This window comes from Hylaeus anthracinus, unplaced genomic scaffold, assembly GCF_026225885.1.
Source record: "Hylaeus anthracinus isolate JK02 unplaced genomic scaffold, UHH_iyHylAnth1.0_haploid 2, whole genome shotgun sequence".
Taxonomy (NCBI): domain Eukaryota; kingdom Metazoa; phylum Arthropoda; class Insecta; order Hymenoptera; family Colletidae; genus Hylaeus; species Hylaeus anthracinus.
The window spans coordinates 7,422,012-7,443,850 of NW_026534838.1; the positions used below are offsets into that span (position 1 = coordinate 7,422,012).

A 21,839-nucleotide genomic window follows, 5' to 3' on the forward strand; every position below is an offset into this window, starting at 1 on the left:
CACCTAAAAATCTTGCTTCTATGGAGTCTTGTTCAACCTTTAGTTTATCCTGGAACTTTAACTATTCTATCCATCAAGCCAATGAATTCTTACAACCTTGATAATACTGACCAACACGAATCCCAACACCCTTTTTGTAATTTTTTATAAATCACTCGCGTCACGATGGCGTATATTCTTGGGTATCGTCTTGCCAGTGAAGCTCGCCACAATGAGATCAAAGGATAACCCATGAAATCCAGGGAAAGGCCGGAAACCACGAAGTTTGGCGACACTGGCGGCGTTGCTCATCGTTTAAGACGGAATCATGCCGTTTATATCCGTGGCGCACGCCAACCTGATCGCATGTTAGGTTCATACTGCGTAATCCGGACGTTACGTGCAGTTTCTAACTATTAAGCAGCGTGTCTAACTGTTCTGTAATTGGAAGGATTAAAGCCCCATTCGTCGGTACGAAATTTACGCTTAATTTAGTCCATTTTCCACAAAATAGAACAAGGCCGACGATAAATTGCCAAGGACTGTTCTGATCGTTAATTGAATGTACCTTTTTGACAGGCAATATTGTATAATTATCATCGTAACACGTGCAATGTTTTCATAGTTGAGAATACGTACCTAATACCTACGTATATGCCACTCTTAATTAAAACTTGGAATAGCGAATCCGCACACGCATTCAAATATTCACAAACACAACGATATTTGCGTTAATCTCGGTGATTAGGCAAAGGAAAATAGCACGGTGCGGTTATGATAAAAGAAAATTACAAAGAGGAGGTTTTACTCGGTGTTTTATAGTAACAAGATAGCGGAGAATCGATGACGTCTGAGGAAAAGTATAATAAGAGTCTAGTTTCCACTATTTCTACATTTTTATTTTTATATTTTCTAATATATTTAGAGGATATGTTAATATATTAGAAAATATAAATATATATTTCTTACTATTCTTGACTGTAATACATTCGTTACAGTGTTATTATTAAGTACAATTGTTTTGACTATACTCAAACAATTTTTCAATTATTACTATGAAAGAGTTTGCTAAATTGTCTAGAATTTTATCATTTTCCAAGGCTCATACCTCCACCCTTTCGCAGTCATTCTCCCGTTGCGAAAGTATGAAGAGCAAAAAGGAGGACGCATGTCTCTGAATTGCCTTTTCCCGAGCATATTCACGCGTGACTGTCAACACGAGCGTGTTTTGCGCACACTGTGTAGTGTCGGGGAGAGATTCCACCACGGTGAATAACGGAGCATATTGTTCGCGGCATAGAAATGAGGGAAAATCTGAATAGAGCCGGCGTTCCGTATCCCTTACCAACAGCAATCTGTAGATTATTCGGAGCGTATTGCATTTTTGGTTTGGTGTACAAGACCAGAGGGAATTTATGAGCCTGAAAAACTTTCCAGTGTGATACCACGTAGTCTGCGAATTTATACCTAGTGTTACCTTACGCGAGTACATTTTTTTAGCATGTTTTTTTTTAGCGTTTACGCTGCCCGACGATAAATATTGGAACACCAAGGCTGTATTTGTACAAAATGTTGTATTTGTCGTAGAATTTTTCGTTACCTTCATTTTCTGGGTTCGGAATTTTCAAACAGTCAACATTTTTTTATTATTCATTATGATTCTTTATTCTTTGAAAAATATTTTAGAACTAGAATCGTAATGACACGTGTTTCTGCCCATTTCGAAGGTAGACGTGGAACATTGTTCACCGTAAATTTCACCTCACACTTCCCTCGAACGGGAACCAATGTTTTGGGAGGACGAAATGTTAACCTCCTGTCATGCAGAAATTGCTGGAACGCGGTCTCACGAATCGATGGATCGCGTTTGGAGCTCAATGGATCGCAGGAAATCATAGATATTTCCATTTTTTCATTCCTTTTTTCTACTTTTTAGATTGCATTTTGTGGTTGTATTTCAAACGCGAGGTAGGCAGAAGTGATATAACATTCTTCTTATTTCCATTTGACGATTGAATTTCAAATTTGGAAAATGAATCTCCACGATGGAAATCCGTAGCAATTTTTTCATGCCATTTCCTCTGTCCGATGGAATTGCGAACAAAGCATGCTTCTCAATCTCCTCCAACGATTGGATTTTTATGTAAACATAGTAGAACGTGGCAGAAGCTTAGTATGTATTCCTTTTGTTTTTTTTTTTCTATGGAATATACCAGAATTATATTTCTGGCCAGTACAGCAATAAATAAAACAAATGTTTAAGGGTATCTAACAATGATCATAACAATCTATTAGATAATTCAAATTCCGTTCTTCAATTTGAATTTTGTTAGAATCGAATCGAACGATTCCACGCCGAGTTGCATGGTACAATGAGAATAATATTTAATAATTATATATTTAAAAAAAACAATTGTTTAAGAGTATCTAACAATGATAGTAACTACCTATATTAGATAGTAGAAATTCCATTCTTTAATTTGAATTTTATTAGAATCGAATCAGACGATTCTACGTCGAGTTAGGCATTTCAAAGTCACATACATTATTATGAAAAAAAAAAAACAATTGTTTAAAAGTATCTGACGATGATAATAACTATGTATTAGGTAGTAGAAATTGTACCCTTCAAATTGAATTTTGGTAGAATCGAATCGGACAATTCCATGCTGAGCTATGACACCTCAAAGTTTCCGATTTTATAGGCAATTATACATGACTGACAGACGTAGTGTCCTACATGTATACATATGCATACAAGCCATGTGTCCTTGTAAGACCGTTCCAATTCCGAAAAATACTAGTAAACATTGTAATATTTCCTGGTTGGAAAACCCTTGAATGTTCTTTAAATGAGAAACATTATATCTATTTTATCCTTTCGAACGATTTTGATGAAATTTGGTATACAGGGGTTTTTGGGGTCGCTGATTCCAAATATGAACTCAGAATTTAGAAATTCAAAATGGCGGATACAACATAACGATACAAAATGCGAAAAATGACTGAATTTAGATGAAATTGGTGTACAGGGGTTTTTCAGGTTGCCGATTATATTAATAAAATAAGAATAGATTTTTCCAAAGTAATGATGTCGCTCCTATATCGAAAAATGGACCATGAGCGGGAAATGGCGAATGACTAGTAACATCTGTACCTACCCGTGTTATCGTGCGTTCAATCAACGTTAATTAGAAATTAATTTCCAGTCCTCTGAGGCGCAATGGACGCACGATCGCGTGGTCCAGAACAACACAGATTCTCTCGTTCAATTGTCAGCTCTGGAAATCAACATGTAAATTGTGTCCCGCTTAATGGCTTTCGAATGAACAACAGGATTTTTCAAAGCACATCATTGTCACTGCCGTTACCCATGTCGTCACTGACGTTATTATTGCTGTTGTCGTTGCATCGTTATACAGTTCTTTCGTTATCACACTAAATTACTGTGTAGTTATGCCATTATGTGGTTATCGTTGTTTTTGTCACCGCTGTCGTGCTCAATCTCCTAATTCCAAAAAAGGTCATGTTAAAACAAGTTAATTCCAAATTAAAAAGACCTTCAATTATTTAGCATAAATTAACGTGAAAGATTAAACGAAAACGTAGGACGGAGTATTTGACTCTCGTTGTTTGGTAACGGACAATCTGTTATTAACAATTTACAAGGCTGCATCGTGTGTTCCCAGCGATGGTGTTCCGTAGAAGTTGTCGAAACGAACGAAAATACGCCCTAGAGGAGAGATTAAATAGGATGTGTATCCGTTTCCTGCAACTACAACCCAAAGTATTTACAGCCACGACAGAAGCTCCCATTCTGTAAGTGAATTTGTGGCACGCTGTGTGAACGGTTGTTTGCAAAGTTTTAACTCTCGCTTCAGAGAGACGTCAAGGCTAGATTACGTGCAACGCTTTACGAGCTTGTCTGGTAGAACGCGTTAAGTTCCATTAGTACCTCAAACTCTGATATAATTGAATGATAAGAATTCGGTGCCGTCACTTGAGAAAATTCCTTGGCTTCAAGTTACCCCTGATGAAACATTTGAGTACACAGTGTGAATGAAACAAGTGTGACACAAGTCAACTACCAGCATGTCAACATTATAAACAAAATTGTCGTTTACTGTCAAATGAATATATTTCAACCAGGTAACAAGCACTTATGTGTAGCGTGTTTGTGACAAAACAGCATGGCACTTTTCTAGAAAGTCATTGAATGGTACTTCTAGACTGGGAATAGTTTGTTTAAGACACCATCTTGTTGTTGTTGGACAAAGAAGAACAACAGCCATGACAGCGATTGTTAATGGTGCCAGCAATGACCAGAACACCTAAGGAATAATCGATTGTGATTTTTTAGTTTTATTTGAGAAAATACTAAACTATTTAGCTTCTCGTTAAATCAGGAACTGATTTCGGAGAAACGTCGCACGCTATAATAAACACCCTGCACGGGGAAGCAATATAAAATGTCTGAACGTTTGCCAGGAAATGAAGCGAATAATGCGTTTTACAAGTTACCTGGGGCAACCATCCGCCCTGGCATTCGATAAAAATTTTCCAGGCTTGTAGAATAAATTAATAACGAGGACAATTGTTTGACGCTCGGTTCTATTTAATTAGCTGGAAATATTTAATTGGACTGTTCGCTACCTCGCTCGTGGCAAATTACGAATGAGCAGTCACGACAATAAAATGTGAACTTTGAAAAACCATAATTTCGTTGTTAACATGATTGTGTAATAATGAAATAGAATCATTGTAAAATCTCTTAGCTCCATTTAATATTCAGAATTACTAAGAAATTGTAATATATACATTTTACAGATTAATTGAATTTATATCGAGATTATCCCCAAAGTCACAGACATTTAATGCACAGAAAGTAATATTCAAATTAAAATTGTTTAATTATTGAAAATAAAATGGATAATTACTAGCATTTGTAGAATATATATTTTCAATTTACATACGTAAGATATCCAGGACACGATTAGCCAGCCCAATAATATCGTACCAGCTGTATTCAAGTATGGCGCGTACTGGGGTCGCAAAATATATTGCAAACACGGGAATTTCCTGCACAAATCTGTCAGAATGATCTCCAGCTGCGTCCACGAATCCATGAAAAATTCATAAACAAAGGAATTAGGAAAGTAAGACTCCTTTAAAGCGATAATAAACTTCTTAAAGCGTTAATTCCACATTAAAAAGATCTTCAGTTATTTAGTATGACTTTTTTTAGATTATTACAATTCTATTCTGGAATATTTACTTCAAATAAATAATCAAATTTCTTACTTACGTCCATTGTTTATTAATCCTTCGTGAACAGATGTTTAATCCAGAATTTCTAGCACCACCGAAATTTTTATTTTCCACTTCGCTTCATTCTTCCCTGCACATTTTGCTAACAATAAATGTTTCAATAAGTAACCACTATTTCAATTACCACCGTTCCATATTTTTCATCCGTGAAATCACAAATATATCCGAGTATCGATATTATGTATTGGTAAAATTGGAAACGAATTTCCCTGTCCAGAAAAAAAAAAACTTTATTTTCCACGCGAATTGCTCGAATCATAAATGTTTACTTATAAACTAAATGTACATTCAAAGTAATTTTTACCTCGGTCACTGTAAAACTCGTATTTTGGTTTCGAAAATGTACGATTTTTTTTCTCCCTGGTAAATTTGTGGTGCTGTGTGACGTCGAGTTTCGAGATAACTGAAATGAAAAAATAGTTGAGAACCGCGGCGCCAACTTCATAAAAGACACGAAAAAGCCTTTCCGCTGCATTCTGCAAAATATTATTTTCCCAACACGGAAATGTTTGTCTTCTGCCGTGAGACATAGCTCCACTTTAGTCCAATTACACAATATATTACCAAGCGCTGGGCTAAAGGAAATATTTCCGAAATATTTAGGAAGAATCTCATTTTCACAAAATAGATATTACTGTCAAAATACAAATAAACGAAAGTGTTGTAAATATTTATGTAGTCTCGTTGTTATAACGACGCGACACTAAAGGGAAAAACCAAAATTTTTTCTTGTCATATTTTTCAAAATAGGCTAGCAAAATAACACGTTAAATAAATTTGATAATATTATGTAATTTTATAACAAAGTTTTCAATCCACTTTCACCTTAGCTAGGAATAATTAAAAATTAATAAATATTATTATCATTATCATTATTATTATTATTAATCTTAACTATTATAATTACCTAGCAAAGGTGAAATAATTAGGTTGCGTAAAAACTAACGTGATAACCCGCATCTTGGTATCCTTAACGATCGTCGAGTAACTCGAGTATGAAACTGCTGACGCAGGCAGTTAATTAATTATTGCAAAATCGTAGTTTGCCGATCTTGATAAATTGCACATGCGTTGTCTCGGATGTTCTTATGTAATCCAACCTCAATGTGAATTAGGTCAAAAAATGAAAACTCTGGTTGAAACTTGTCACCTTTTCATCGAATATTACTAATTCACGACCTGGATTAGGTCGACCATAGATTAATCGATATTAAATTAATGTTTCATATTGTAAATTAAATATCGCGACTCCCTAAAGAAATATATATATATATATATACATCGTGGTCAAACGGAGAAATGAATTTTGCCCGTAGGAAAACATTTTACAGATCCAACCGTCCACTGAAAGAAGACTCTAAAAGCGTGTCACTCGGTTTCCTTTGAACGACAGGAAGGAAATTCTTAGGGTCTCCGAGACGTACATTCAGTTTTTATTGGTATCGAGTGACGACGATCTCTCGATAATCTGAATATCGACATATTTGAGTTAACAACGTATCGACGACGTCCACTCAGGTTTCCACTTGCGATATCAATTTTTATAGCTCTGCGTAAAGTCTACCCCTACTAGAATTTCCTTGAAACGATTTGAGGTATCGAAGAAGGTGTAAACAGCAAAATTTGATTTAATCTAAAGAAAAAATATACATAAACAAATATGCAAAGTTTGAAAAGATTAGTATTGATTCAGACCTGAAAACCATTTTTAATACGGTACATGTGCTTTAAGGTTGACTCATAATTTACATAGAATTAATTTGCACCGCCTCGACAACCTCTCTGCCATTTTCCAGTTCAGCCTCGCCATTATTTTCCTGCTCAACCTCGACGGAAGAGGAAGGTTCGATTGGCTCCACTTCCATAATTTCTCCGTCATTAGCCAACGGATTAGTCTCTTTAACCATGCCAGGAATCACGCTCCTAGCATAGGGGATTTCTGGCGCTGTTCGACCAATCTCCACCGGCGTTTTTCGACACTCCATTGTGCACATCCGATTAAACACACGTGACGTTAGTCTTGCAGTCCGATTTACCAACCACTGCGGACAACCAGGTATTCAACATTAACTGGCCATGGGCTTCCTGGCCCTGCCTCTTACTCATGCATGTTGGATCATGTTTAATAGTTTGATTATTCAAACGGAATATATGATATACGGTACATGAAATATACCCTTCGAAAATTTGCAAAACCTTCATTCATGCACTCACAATGATCAATTTCCCGGACTGGCGTAGCAAGAAAATGGTCATAGGATGTATCAAGCTGATGGTCACTTCCATCAATCGCGAAACAGCTGCGACAGAGACTAAGACTCCAGTCAACGCCACTAGTACCACAAGCTGGAACAGACTTGTTATTGCCTGAAAGAATTAATTAGCGAAATGAATTTAAATTATGCCATATGAGCGATGTCTTGAATTCCCTTCACAGTAATGTTTCCAATGATATCGAAAGGGAGAGAAGGTTATGGTCCAGCGTCGAGAGAAGAAAAATAGGAATGATTGGAAAAGGTAAGCAGAGGGCAAAGTGTAACGCTTACACAGAAAATCGACATTGCCAGTTTGGCGAGTCGGCGAGCACTAAGAGCGAATAGACTGCTGGTGTGGACGGAACGCCAATGGCCAATTCATTTCACAGGCAACGCTCAGAGGCGAATCCTCGCGACCCGCTGCATTCCTCCCTCTTCCTGTGTCGCCTCTGAGGAAATGGGAAGTCCTGGGACGGGTAAAACAGGAACAATGTGTTAGACAAGTCACCAGGCCGGAGTTCTGGGTAAGGGATTATAAAAGGAAATTTGTATTCTGAAGTTCGCTGCGCTTTGAGCAAAATGGTGTTCATCCCAGGACTGCTTCCCGCTAGTGAAAATACCAATTCAACACCACAGAGCTTGTATGTAAATGGAAAATTATTTATTATTGATATATTGAGAAATAAGTACTTGTTATTTGGGAAGGTTAAGTAAATACGTAAAGGTAAATTAATTAAAGAATATTATCATCAAGGATAAACGCATGACCTATGCGTGAGTGGAATCTTGACAAAATTATTTCTCGTATAATTTCAGTGAAAGCATGCACAAGGTAGTTTCCGCGCGCATGGCAACCCTGACTCGACAAGGTGCCGAGAAACAAGCGGGCGCTGGAACAAAAGGTAAACCGGATATCCTCCTGGGTGTTTGGCTTCTATTTTCAGCGAGGTGTCGCTGAAATCCGTTTATTTTCCAAGCAACGGGGTTAGGGTTGCCTCTCGCCCTCGAATCTCATTCTGTATGATTCGCTCCAAAAGTGTTTGTATTCGTCGCCGCCATGATGGAAACGCCGGCACCGGGGTGGAGAACCCTGAAAGGGTCGAAGGGGGTTTTGTTCGACGAGAGCGACGATTTGTTATTGGAACGAAAGGAGCTCGACGGATTTTCTGTTCGAATGAGAACGAATCAATGGCTCGAAGTAGGTAGGGGGTGAGAGGTTCGTTGTTTCGCGTTGATCAGGAATGTTTGTTTTCAGATTTCAGCCGAGATTGATTTTACTGGCTTACACAGAGGAAACGCGAGAGGATAAGCAAAGGGATCCAACACTAGGAAACAACGAAATGGAAGGATTCGTGCAATGAGGACGTCAGGAAATGCATCGCCACAAAATTTATACTGTTTTCAATATGATTCTACAATAGCAACAGTTTGTGTTATAAGCAATAATATACCTGGAGAATATTAATATTAATATTTCATTCAAAACACAATAATATTTATTTATGTAATATATTCCGTATTTAGGGAAGGAAGCAGTATTGCAATTATTTTCATTTCGTATACTCTACTGTGTGTAGAAATTAATTCTGTGCTTTTGTGAAGGAAACCATTTATTTATACAGAACCAATACCTCCTTGTTCGGTTTACTTCACATTGCAATTACAACTGGATCAGTGAGAATGGAAATGAACATGTAAATCGTTGCTGATACCTCTTTCCTTTCCATTAAAAATAATAAAACGTTAGCTCTTAGAGAGAAACGAGAAGCTTTACGCGCTAAACGAAGGAAATCGAACTGTTTTTGTCCTGTTTTTCATTTAGAATTCTTCTTCGTCGTCATAATTTCGGTAGATGCTCATGTCACAAGAAAAAATGTGCAGACTTGGCGCACACGCAAGAGTTGGACAGATTGAAAATCTAACTAACTAAACTAACAGTTCATGTTAAATTCTAATTTTAACTATGGTTTTTATAATAAAGAAACAAAAGACTGTCTCGATGAGCATTCGGCGTACAGAACATGAAGGAATGGGTTATCTGATAGGTTGATGTAGTCTGACAGCAAATACACTGGTGCTGCAATCTAACCTTCGGATCTCGATGGACTTTTAAATTATTCGGTTGATTCCTATCCGGTGGACGTTTTAAACAACCCACCCTGGAAATCGGTATTTCAGCGAGTCGATGAAAGATTAAATGATGGGTGTCCAAAATTCGAAAAGGTGGGTGAAAGAACTGAAATCGCACTTATTATAGGTTGAAATTATAAGGTTTTGTAAAAAATTATTAAGGAAAGTATTATTAAGTCGTAATAGTTTATCTGTAGAAAAAAAATTCAAGGCACGTTGCATTGTCACAATTTGATGAATTGAATTTCACAAGAGTTTAAGGTAGACCGAGTAGAGATATTAGGAGTAGGGTTTAAATTAGAAAAATGGTTAAATAATATTACGAAATTTCATTATCGTATTTTATTACTTTTTATTTAAAGAAGACTGTACACAAATGTATACAGTAGAATATGGTTCCATAACAATATTCAATATGTCACTTCAACAGTATCTCTGTAGGAGACTTCAGATTCCATGGATTGCATCTGTTAAAGAAGAAAATTACTATTAGGTGATGCATTTCGAAATCATTGTAACGAGTTTCTCAACTACCATAATCCAAATCGGTTAGACATACCTGTTTCCTCCTACTGCATGTCAGCGATCTGTGTCTGGTAGAAATTTCCCATCGGGTTGGACCTCATCCCCATGAAGTGCAGGTGACTGGGTAGCATATGGTTAGCCCTCACAGCAGTCATTGCCTGTTGCTTGCAGGTGCACTGAGAGGCATGAGACGACGGACCTTGTTGAGAATGATGAGGGCAATGATGGATCTTGACCATTGTTGGTTCAGACATCACGACCAAAGGCTTCGGCCGGACAACGACCATCTCGTCGTTGCAGGGTGGCTCGACGTAGTCAGACAATGGTTCTCGAGGTACGGGTGGTTGGGTGGTGACAACCTTTGGAATTTCAATTCGTTCTGGAACTTTAGGTGGTTCTGATTCTTCTTGGGGCTTGCTGTCGATGATTTTCACGGTGGCTTGCGGGGCGCAAGGCTGGGGTTGCTGAACGATCTGCAAGGTGTTTACAGATGGAACCACCTGCTGAGGAATCACGTAGGACTGTTGCGAAATTAGTTGAGGTCCTGGAATCACGCTCATAGCCTGCATAGACTGCGGAGCCGATTGAAAGTTGAGAGTCTGAACTTGAGGTGCCAGTTGAGTTTGCTGACTGCAGGGCTCTTGTTCGCCAGTACGGATGTCTAGACAGAGGGTGGCCTTCTTCTCCCTGTCCATGTCGTCGCCAACTTCTTCCAGGTTTATTTCTTCCTGGTCCACGTCAGAAAGCGACTTCTTCTCTATTCTTGACGCTGGTATGGCCTGCGCCATAACCACACCTAGCAATAGAAGAGCGAATGAAGCTTTCATCTTGCGATATTGAAACTTTGCGTTCAACTGACGATTCTCCAGACTGAACTGACTTTTAAAAGGAGTTCGAACACACTTCCTGATCCCTGTAGATTGTCGAAATACCAACGCATGTCAAAACATTTAGCATCGCTGACCGTGCAACATTACGACACTGTTAAGGTCAATTGCTGATCGGTACATGTGTCAATCGTATATTATCGTGCGTGGAATTTTTTACTTTATTAAGTTAGTCGCATTTTTGTGTATTCGAACGTATAAACATATTTGAAATTCAACGCAAATGTGAAGAATCTACACTGTACGATAATAAAACAGCTTCGAGCAGGACTATGGGTTATTGTGGACGAATGTAAAAAATTTTAAAAGTTCAATATCTAACATATATGCCGAAATTATAACAAACAATGAAATTTGCACAAAATTAATTGACCTCAACGGTGTCGCAATTTTACACGGTCAGCGATGCTATATGTTTTGACATGCGTTGGTATTTCGACAATCCACAGACGTCAGGAAGTGTGTTCGAGCTCCTTTAAAAGTCAGCCCAGTTCGGAGAATCGTCAGTTGAACGCAAAGTTTCAATATCACAAGATGAAAGCCTCGTTCGCCCTTCTGCTGCTAAGTGTGGCTATGGCGCTTGCCATACCAGTGGCAAATATAGAGAAGAAGTCGCTTTCTGACGTGGACCAGGAAGAAATAAACCTGGAAGAAGTTGGCGACGACACGGATAGGGAGAAGAAGGCCATCCTCTGCCTAGACATCCGTACTGGCGAACAAGGACCCTGCGATCAGCAGTCTCAACCGGCACCTCAAGTTCAGACCTTCAACTTCCAATCGGCTCCGCAGCCTATGCAGGCTATGAGCGTGATCCCAGGACCTCAACTAATTTCACAGCAGTCCTACGTGATTCCTCAGCAGGTGGTTCCATCTGTAAACACCTTGCAGATCGTCCAGCAACCCCAGCCTTGCGCCCCGCAAGCCACCGTGAAAATTATCGATAGCAAGCCCCAAGAAGAACCAGAACCACCTAAAGTTCCAGAACGAATTGAAATTCCAAAGGTTGATGTTATCACCCAACCACCCGTACCTCGAGAACTGCCCGACTACGTCGAGCCACCCTGCAACGACGAGATGGTTGTTGTCCCATCGAAGCCTTTGGTCGTGATGCCTGAACCAACAATGGTCAAGATTCATCATTGCCCTCATCATTCTCAACAAGATCCGTCGTCTCATGCCTCTCAGTGCACCTGCAAGCAACAGGCAATGACTGCTGTGAGGGCTGGCCATATGCTACCCAGTCACCTGCACTTCATGGCGATGAGGTCCAACCCGATGGGAAATTTCTACGAGACACAGATCGCTGACATGCAGTAGGAGGAAACAGGTATGTCTAACCGATTTGGATTACGGTAGTTGAGAAACTCGTTACAATGATTTCGAAATGCATCACCTAATAGTAATTTTCTTCTTTAACAGATGCAATCCATGGAATCTGAGGGCTTCTGCATAGAACCATATTCTACTGTATATATTTGTGTAGAGTCTTATTAAAATAAAAAGTAATGCAATAATGAAATTTCGTAATATTATTTAATCAGAAAATCCTACTCCTAATATCTCAAGGTAGTCTACATTGTACTGTGAAATGCAATTCACCAAATTATGATAATCCAACGTATTCTGAACTTTTTATTATAGAGAAAGTATTATGACTCAATTTTAGTTTCCTTAATAAGTTTTTTAAAATTCTTAGAAGCTCGATCCAGTCCTCATTCGTCAGGAGGCTTCATTCGTCGACTCTGTTCAAACAAATGAAGTTTACTATAAAAGAGTGATACTTCTTTTATAATAAGGTAGAATAATGTTTAATATTAATTATAGTTATATTCGTGCAAACAGAAAATGGTTGTAAATAATAGTTTAGTTTCCTAATGTTAAATATCCCTTAGAAAGGCACATTAATTTTTACTCCCAATATTTTTCATAAATTTCACTCAAGGTTTTCCTTTCCCTAAGACTAAATGACGCCCGTTAGATGCAAGCTTCACCCTAAACTGTTTTGTTATTCTCTGCAGCGATCGTTCCCCTCCTCCTCGCGATACCCGAATTATTTCCCCACTTACGAACTGGAAAGTAACAATAACTCTTAATCTCCAGCTCATCCTTTCCCTGCTCCCACGAAACGGCTGGGAATTCCCTTTATCTTCTCCGCTTCGATTAGAACCTCTGTACAACAGCTGCAGCAGAAGCACGTGCGGGACCGTTTGTATTACGGACAGCCTCGTATCGCCTAGCACTTTACGCTGTATGGGGTTTCGAATGATTGATCTGATAAGGAGGTTTCTCTGAAAAGAGTTGGAAAGATCGAAACGGTTCATCTGCACCGTAGTCCCGTACTATCGCTCTAGGAAAATATCATCTGGGAAACTGAGCAGCCCGGAAATTGTGTTATTTTACCGACTGGCTTAATTCAGTGCAATATAATTCAGTACTCGGTACGATAGTTGGAGAATAGAGTAATTTTATGACAGGTCTCAACTCTATGCCAGGAAATACCGTTATTTTATTAACTCGCAATAACACAGTAACAATAACCGTTCGATCTCAATGAAAAATATTTTCGCGAATGCTGAATCGTCTCGATGAAAACAAAAGAAAGAAAAACTTTATAAATAAAGAAATGCTTGTTTCTGAGACTGGAACTCTCTGGTCTTTATTTTCTCCATACTTTCAAGCATTTTTATTTATTTCATTTTAAACTGAATAATCGCAACGCTACAGGATGAGATAAAATGGAATGAGATAGATGAGAAATTTTCCACACTCGTAACCACTTTTATTATTTTCTTTATTTTCCTAATAGTTCCCTAGATGTCTCCAAGAGTAAGACAGCAAGTCATCGTTTCCACCTTTTTAAGGTAGCATCAAAGGTCCCACTGTCATCGCATCCACCTCGATATACTGGGGTTGGGTACTAGGTTCCGTAGATTCCAACGACCCAAGTTCAGTTGAAGACTCCGCCCAAGCCGTGTTCTTTGGCTCCTCAGATTCGTCCGCATTCTTTCCACGAATGCTTCCACCCTCAGCGTCCCTCTTCCCCTTGAACTCCGGCCTTTGGTCTTCCTGAGAATCCAAACCACTCTTTCTCTGATCCTCCATCTCTTTAACAACCTCATCCTTGTTGTCTTCACCCTCGATAGCCATAAGCGTTCTGTTTTCAGACCCCTGCCCCCCCAGATCCTGCCAGGCACCGCCACTGCCAATCACGACTCCATTTTTAGCCACACTCTGCATCATCTTCAAAAGGTTCAGGTCTGGTCGTATGTTGTAAGGACTATACTTTATCTCTGGCTGGTAAACCAAGCTGGATTCTCTGGGCTGATCTCTTCTGGGTTGTGGGAATCCGTCAAACCCCTCCTCTCTTGGTCCAGCTGCAGAGTTTCCAGAGATCCTATGAGGAATCTGCCACCTAGGAAACTGTTCTGGTCCAGTGGTGGGATTCTCTTCCTCCATGGAGTCGTCGTTGTACCTGTCAGCCCTATAGACCACGTGTATCTTCTTTTGAGGGTCTCCAAAGGGTCTCAAAGGCCTATCCCAAGAAGGATAGGACGACCTGGGGACGTCTTCCATGTAGGGTTCATCGTCAGGGGAGTAATAATCAGAGTATCGGTTGTTTATTCCCATGGACTGAGGTCTGATCACGTCGTAGGAGTTAGGTTTTCGGTAGGGAGACCTGTCCAGGTGTTTGAAAAGTGGGAGACGAGGTTGGTAGGGATTCACAGGTTCGCCTGAGTTCTGAACAGGGGCGGACGGTGCAGAAGCAACGTCAGAATCGAATTCCCTCTGGAAGCTGAAGGGGTTTTCGCGTCTACGGGGATACTCGGGTGTTCCTCTGCTTCCAGAGGCCCTGTTGTAGGAACCATAAGGCGCGGGATCGAAGGACGACGAGGGTTGGAATGGTTGGAAGGACTCTGTGTTGCGGTACTCCCTTCTGGATGGTGGCATGTACCTAGAGGAAATATTAATATCTTTGTTAATTTAGTTTCTAACATTCTTAGAAGAACAGTTCACCTCCTTCAGGGATTGTAAACACTTGGACACTCTGACGAAGGACTCAATTTTAAGACTTGTGTATTTTGATCTCATCTTATTTTATCAGAATCTTATTTAATCTGAACAATTATGGTCCACAGTGTCTTCTAATTAATAAATGCCTAACTTCTCACCAAGATACCAGAGCGTCTGGGCAATCTCGACTACACGAGGGACAGGAAGCATGCCTGGGTGTCCTTGGTTGCTGATTCTGTGGGTAATTCCAAAACGATCCAGAAACCAGGATCACGTCCACAATCAGGCAGAGTAGGACACGTTCGCCAATGATTCGTTGGAACATGCTATCAGATTATTAAGCCAACGTTCATTAACAGCTCTTTATATATGCCAAAGATGAGACGAGGACAGCCGTGTTAGTTTTGGTAGATTTTTTTTCCGTCCTTCGTTGCATCATAATCGCACGCGCCAAAGAGAAAATTGAGATGATTCAGTGGTTTATTTGTTTGTATTTTAATCACATCCGGAAGGATTTGCCACTGGCCTTGATCCACTTATGGTTATTTAGCTGAAGAAAGCTAAAGTTGTTGAGATCAAAATGCAAGAGGAATTGCAAATAACTTGTTTCGTTTCTTCGTATAAGTCACGTACAGATTTCTGAATGGTTAATTCTGATGAGGAATTTATAAGCCTGTTCGTAATTAAGCTTTATGCGTAGACCCTGAACGCTTGGTACATTAAATGTTAACACGTATGTTTTCTACAATTCTTTTTAATTTTTTCAAAATTTACTCACATTTATTTATAAAATTCAGGCATGATACAGACGACGACATAATTTCCAAGAAATCGCTGCAGGCAGTGAAGCAAATTATAAATTTCCTGAAAGAACGTACGTAAAAGAATTTCAAACATGCGCCGAGTAAATAATTAAAATATGACAAACACCGACAGTGTTGAAATTAATATCCTTCATGAAATATTCATTTGGTGATATCAAATTCGCATTCACAATTTATTATTTAAACATTTGATGTAAATGAATAATTGAATAATAAACAGATCTTTCGATATGTATAAATACAAACATTGCATTTAAATTTTATATTTTTCACCAATTATATTTCTCATTTAGATGCTAGGGAGGAAGGTTTGTTTCGGCGTGCTGGACGCAGTGACCTCAGAAGACGAATCCTGAATTCATTGAAGAAAGGTGAGAGACCACATCTGGACGACAACAACGTGGCCCTTGAATGTGCGGCAGCGTTGCAGCTCTTCTTGGGTCACCTAAAAAAACCTGTGATGCCTCGACACGTCCAGCAGCTTCTTCTGGGTAATTAAAAGACCTAATCCTGACTAATTGATTTTTAAATTGTAATGAACACTTGCAAGAATTTATTAATATTTTTAAATTCATATCACTGCCAACGTAGGAGATAAACAAAATGAGAGAAGCTTTGTCCAGAGTGACAGCGTTGAGCAACAATTATGCTCGTTACCTAACCGCAACTGTTTACAAGTTTACAAACCGTACGCGCTCGCATTTCTGAGTCGACACGCGCCTCGATACCTAAACTCGTTTCGGCATGATATTTTATACCGAAGGAAAACCCGCGTCAGCATGGTCGTAATTGAAACCAGTGTTAGTTAACGTTATGCGACAAAGCGGAAACATAACGGTTGCGACAAGTTCATTAAAAAACTTCTTAAGTTTCACAAGAGTTTTTGTCAAATTAAAAATCTTATTTTTATAGTCAATAGTAAAAAGTAAATATATATAAATATATAATTATAATAATAATTATATAATATAATAAATATTATTATTATTATTATTATTATTATAAAATAAATATATAAATAGTCAATATTAAAAAAGGTGTACAAGAAAAACTGATTGAAGGTTGGACATTGATTACTCTCCTCTATACTTAAACCTTATATTTACGATATGTATTATTCAGTTCTTGCTAAACGTGGTGAAACCAAACGAATGAACCAGTAACATGCAAAACTACTCTCAGGTGCAAAAACACTCGTTGTTAGTCTTTCGCATTCCTATATCAAGGGATCATCTACTGGCAACACGCAAAGATCTAATCGTAGATAACCAAACACTCTTAGATCCCATGATTACAGTGAATTCTAATGCCTGCTGGCACCACCCCCTCCCTTTCTTAAGGGAGGTAAGAACCAGGTGATATGGTATGGTAATTTTTGCATCGATCAGCTGACAATCCTGGCGTGACCGCCCACGTGATCGCGAGGGATGCCTGGGGTTTAATACGACAGGACGTCGGTGGTCGTCACGGAGAACTTCTGGCACGACTTCTTGATCTACTGAGGCACTTGACCCTCTCCGGTCCTCCGTCGGAGAGGACGGAACTACGTGGTTCGCCACTTCCCATCGCGCTGCTTCCAGTCTTTTTCACTTTAACGGTAAACCCCTAACTGGACTCAACTTGGATAGAAATGATCCTTCACTCGCGGAGATTAGACTGTTTTAGAACGCTACCAGTCATTAATTTGAATGCACTACCACACCCGTAACTCTCTGAACGATAGTGAACATAGTACACTCCTTATATTTGTCCTAAATACAGAATACTTATTATGAAAAACAAAAACCATACATACGCGAAACCTAATTCTAATCGGATGGGCCACAGATGGATCGTCCATCCACGAGCCATGTGTTTGCCATATCCGGTCTAATTCGAACCAATGCGAAACTCTCACGGTTAAAATATGGAAATACTAGTTCCTGTAACTGATTGATTCGGTAACCATTTCAGCCAGCTGACTTGGTAAAATGGAAGCAAGTAGCCGCCAGATTCAGCGAATTAATTACCGAAGCCTCTGTGCAACTGCAATTGAATGAAAATCGATCCCATGGCGTAGAATCCATGGGTGGTTCTAGTGGAAACAGCGTTGGTAGCATAAGAAACCAAGCCACCGTTACAGTCTGAGGAACAAGATTAATTTAAGGACAATCGTATGACAATGATGAAAGAAAACTACAATAAACAATTGGTTTATTCGTTGCTTCAACCATTATTTATGTTTTCAGGAATGAACATTTATAAATAAATGTGCGCGAAACTTTCTAAGAAACGTGGAACTAAATAATGCGTTCAAGCTCTTTAAAACCTGTGCATATTGTCATGTATTAGGTGTAGAAATTTATACTTATATTATATATTTAAACTTCTAGTCAGTCTTATTAGTTATGTAACGGTAAGTCTATGATAGAAACAAGTGAAGCAGAAAGTGTCTCGCGAAATAGAGACACCAAATAATTGTCCCCTTCGCGGAATAGAAAAGCAGGGTCTTTGGATATTTGAATTTTAATTTGAAATTTATTCAGACGCCCATTTGGATTTTAGGTCAGGTCAAATAGTTCAAGATTTACAATTCAAATCGATAGTGCCAGTATTAACTGAGATTAGTTCCAATGTACGAGATGTCCTGAAATGTAACAAGCTATCTTCTCAGAGAGCAATGAAGATACCGTCTTTAGTTTTGCTGTAGTTAAATGACACAAGAAGATTAATGTTTCAGCACCGTAAAACTATATTTTAGATTTTATATTAGGAAGAAAAAAGAGGCCTCCTACATCACAGTATACTTTTACAAAATTTACGTAATCTATATTATTGCAATCATTGTGATATTAAAATTAATCTGGGAAAACTGTATTCGAGTTTTTATCAAAATAACTTTTCGTTAAACTCGGCTTCAAATCTGGCGCCATTGGTAAGTTTTAGTGGCGCCATCGGTGGGAAAACGCCCAAGTTTGTAGGGAAAATAGTTCCCATCATTTCTTTAAGATGGCACCACAAATGTCTTTTAATGAATAACACTTTATTTTTCATAAATTCATACTTGATACGATTCTTAACTTCACAACACTGCAATATATTAGTTAATATGTGAAATTTATGATGTATATGAATAGTTAATTAATGCAGCAGTATTTATCGACCCCCTCAGATAGTAGCGCTATCGGTGGGAAAACGCCCAAGTTTGTAGTGAAAATAGTTCTTGCCGTTTCTTCGAGATGGCGCCACAAATATCACTTATATGGGGAATCGCTACCGCGGCCGCTCCAACGGTCTACGCGCGCTCTGATTGGTCGGGGTTTTCGCTTAATATCTCCTTAACGAAGCTCCATCCGACATTTTTGCAAAGGAAATTGTTGTTCAGAATCGTCTCAGCTACCCCCCATTTCCGGCTCCTCCCCGAGTTTTGGAACACCCTGTATAATATGGGTAAACCTTCCCCATATAAGTGATATTTGTGGCGCCATCTCGAAGAAACGGCAAGAACTATTTTCACTACAAACTTGGGCGTTTTCCCACCGATAGCGCTACTATCTGAGGGGGTCGATAAATACTGCTGCAATTATTAACTATTCATATAAATCATAAATTTCACATATTAACTAATATATTGCAGTGTTGTGAAGTTAAGAATCGTATCAAGTATGAATTTATGAAAAATAAAGTGTTATTCATTAAAAACATTTGTGGTGCCATCTTAAAGAAATGATGGGAACTATTTTTCCTACAAACTTGGGCGTTTTCCCACCGATGGAGCCACTGCACTTTGGCGCCCCCTCCCCGTCTACCGCCTCGCCGTTCGTCCTTAAAAACTTAAATTAAAATTAAAATTAAAATATAGAATGTATCTTTATATATATAATTTCACGAAGGACTGTTATTTTTTTCATTTCATACATATACTTTATTTTATTTTACTTTGAATCAAATGAATGTAATTAAATATCTCTCGAAATTATACGCTTTCTCTCTTTTTTCTATTTTCCACGATGAATAAGTAAAGATAAATAATTTGCAGGTAAAGAATCATGCACAGTATTGTCCAAAACTTGGCATGTCGCCAAAAGCGCCTACCATCACCATTTTTTTGAAGCCTGATACACCAATTACCTGTCTAAAAGACTGAGGCGTCTCGCAGGCTCGGAACGCAACACGATTCGATCCCCCCTCATTAAAAACAGGAGAAAAAACGAAAAACCGCGTAACCACTTCTGGTCCTTGCCTGGTGTGAGCCTGCATCGTGGAGCGACTTTGACCCCCGAGTGGTGGGGATAGAAAAGGGGCTGGTGTTCTCAAGCGAGAGAGAAACAAGAGAGTGGGTGGAAAAAAGTGTGGGAGAGAGGAAGCGAGAGCAGAATCGCAGAATGTTAAAGGGTGATGCCGTCGGAGGTAGTGGAAAAAGGAAAATGAGAGGAGGAAGTGAGAGCAGAATCGGGAAAAGTTGAACAGGGATAGCATTAGAGGGTGTAGGAGAGGGATAGTGGGAGTTGAATGGTAGAAGGTTGGACGAAGATGAGTTTATGGATGTGGGAGGGAGATAGCTTCACAGTCTGTAGGAGAGAGTGGTTTTGGATAAAATCGAGAAAGAAGCGTCGAAAGAGACAGTATATACAAGCGTGTGAGAGGAGGGAGAGCCTGAAAGTCAGTAGGGGGAATCTCAGTGGAGCCGTGTGAGTCACGGTAGAGCGAGAAAGATACTAGATATCGCAGGGTAAATAGAGAGTGATAGCAAGTGACACGCGTGCGAAAAACAGTGGTGTCATTAGTGTTGGTATCACCCAAGGACGATAAACGGAGGGAACCCCTTGTACCGTTTCGGGATTTCCCATACCTTCCACTAAGGAATTTACAAAATCTTTAATGTTTTCTCTCCCAATATTTATTTGTAAATCGTAATTTCCGTAACTTAGTGAATGTACTGATGCAAACAATTAAGCAAACTAAAGTTACAGCTCGAAATTAAAACACCTTTCGCTTAAATGTAGGATTGCGCTGTTTTGTGTGGTTGAAGCAGTGTTTAAGGACGCGAAAATTTGATAGGATTATGACGTTAAAAATTTCATATATTAATTTTCCAGTGGCGCCCCTTTTTTGGGAGACTCCCACTGGGCGGCCCCCCTGTGGACTCGAAGCGTCCCCGCGCCCCTATGGCGACGCCACTGCGCGTTGGTTGTCGGTCTGTGGGAGAGAGGGGGCACTGTTAAGGCAGAGAAAGAGGAAGTCGTAGTAGAGGGAGCGCGCGAGACGGAACAGCAAGGGAACGCGAGTTGAGGCTGAAACTGGCGCTCGGAGGGGAGGGGAAAAAGCACCGGGGCTTTTGAAAAAGTTTTATCTTGCCTTTCAGACGCTACCGAACGCCGGTACGCTCTTGTACGGTGCCGCGTGTTCTCTGGTGTCTCATGCGAGCCAGTTCTTCAACATAAGATCTCGTGGACCGATATTGTTTAGTGGTCTCCAGGACGATTTCGCGATAGTGGCCTTGAAAGGGATAGGAAATTAGCCTAAGCTCGTGATGCGTTGCCGTTGAGGGCCCGAGGAAGAAAGGACCGAGGTGCAGCGCGGAGACTTGGACAGACACGCGTTGGAAAAGGGCGAAGAGGTCGCGAGGACACTCTTCAGGCTCCAGACAAGATGAGGAACTATGTTTTAGCTAAAAGGTGCTGGTTAATTCTTTTGATCGCCGGAGCTGGACTCGTGGATGCTTTTGAGGTTAGTGATGCCATTCATTTTTTACAGTATTCTTTAGGGAGAAATAATTATCTTGAATTTTTTTTTCATATAAAATAAATTTAGACCGAATCATTGAAACATTATAAAATTTATATTCATTGGTTCCACGATTAAAACAATGATTTTTAATCATCGTAACATAATTTTTATGTAGATGTGTCGATTATAAA

General features: G+C 39.3%; 5 protein-coding genes across 7 annotated transcripts in view; 3 read left to right on the forward strand and 2 right to left on the reverse strand.

Annotated features, from left to right (window-relative positions):
* Positions 1-10,019: 10,019 nt before the first annotated feature.
* On the reverse strand, positions 10,020-11,090 carry LOC128893121 (uncharacterized). The gene is made up of 2 exons (XM_054153936.1): positions 10,252-11,090; positions 10,020-10,159 (listed from the first exon to the last, which is right to left on the reverse strand). Exon 1 carries the CDS (start codon positions 11,042-11,044, stop codon positions 10,262-10,264), a length of 783 nt encoding a protein of 260 aa, XP_054009911.1. The 5' UTR covers positions 11,045-11,090; the 3' UTR covers positions 10,020-10,159; positions 10,252-10,261.
* Positions 11,091-11,596: 506 nt separating this feature from the next.
* On the forward strand, positions 11,597-12,623 carry LOC128893117 (E3 ubiquitin-protein ligase RNF12-B-like). The gene is made up of 2 exons (XM_054153931.1): positions 11,597-12,431; positions 12,524-12,623. Exon 1 carries the CDS (start codon positions 11,639-11,641, stop codon positions 12,419-12,421), a length of 783 nt encoding a protein of 260 aa, XP_054009906.1. The 5' UTR covers positions 11,597-11,638; the 3' UTR covers positions 12,422-12,431; positions 12,524-12,623.
* A 1,253-nt stretch (positions 12,624-13,876) lies between these two features.
* On the reverse strand, positions 13,877-15,465 carry LOC128893110 (uncharacterized). Its single transcript, XM_054153919.1, has 2 exons — positions 15,274-15,465; positions 13,877-15,056 (listed from the first exon to the last, which is right to left on the reverse strand). Exons 1-2 carry the CDS (start codon positions 15,438-15,440, stop codon positions 13,961-13,963), a joined length of 1,263 nt encoding a protein of 420 aa, XP_054009894.1. The 5' UTR covers positions 15,441-15,465; the 3' UTR covers positions 13,877-13,960.
* A 360-nt stretch (positions 15,466-15,825) lies between these two features.
* Positions 15,826-18,899, forward strand: LOC128893002 (uncharacterized; the record flags this gene model as incomplete). Its single annotated transcript, XM_054153701.1, has 5 exons — positions 15,826-15,848; positions 15,913-15,989; positions 16,233-16,430; positions 17,328-17,536; positions 17,893-18,899. Coding segments are annotated over 5 exons (681 nt in total), but the record flags the coding sequence as incomplete, so codon positions are not given.
* A 2,517-nt stretch (positions 18,900-21,416) lies between these two features.
* Positions 21,417-21,839, forward strand: part of LOC128893094 (basement membrane-specific heparan sulfate proteoglycan core protein-like) — a 95,710-nt gene continuing 95,287 nt past the window's right edge. For all 3 annotated transcript variants that reach the window (XM_054153862.1, XM_054153863.1, XM_054153864.1), the window contains exon 1: positions 21,417-21,648. In XM_054153862.1, coding sequence (XP_054009837.1) covers positions 21,571-21,648 — 78 coding nt within the window. In that variant the 5' untranslated portion in view covers positions 21,417-21,570. The remainder of the gene's footprint in view (positions 21,649-21,839) is intronic.

Coding starts and splice junctions, on each gene's coding strand:
- LOC128893121 (XM_054153936.1), bottom strand. CDS start 11,044: ATGAAAGCTTCATTCGCTCTTCTATTGCTAGGTGTGGTTATGGCGCAG.
- LOC128893117 (XM_054153931.1), top strand. CDS start 11,639: ATGAAAGCCTCGTTCGCCCTTCTGCTGCTAAGTGTGGCTATGGCGCTT.
- LOC128893110 (XM_054153919.1), bottom strand. CDS start 15,440: ATGTTCCAACGAATCATTGGCGAACGTGTCCTACTCTGCCTGATTGTG. Junction 15,057..15,273: donor CCAGACGCTCTGGTATCTTG/GTGAGAAGTTAG, acceptor TATTTCCTCTAG/GTACATGCCACCATCCAGAA.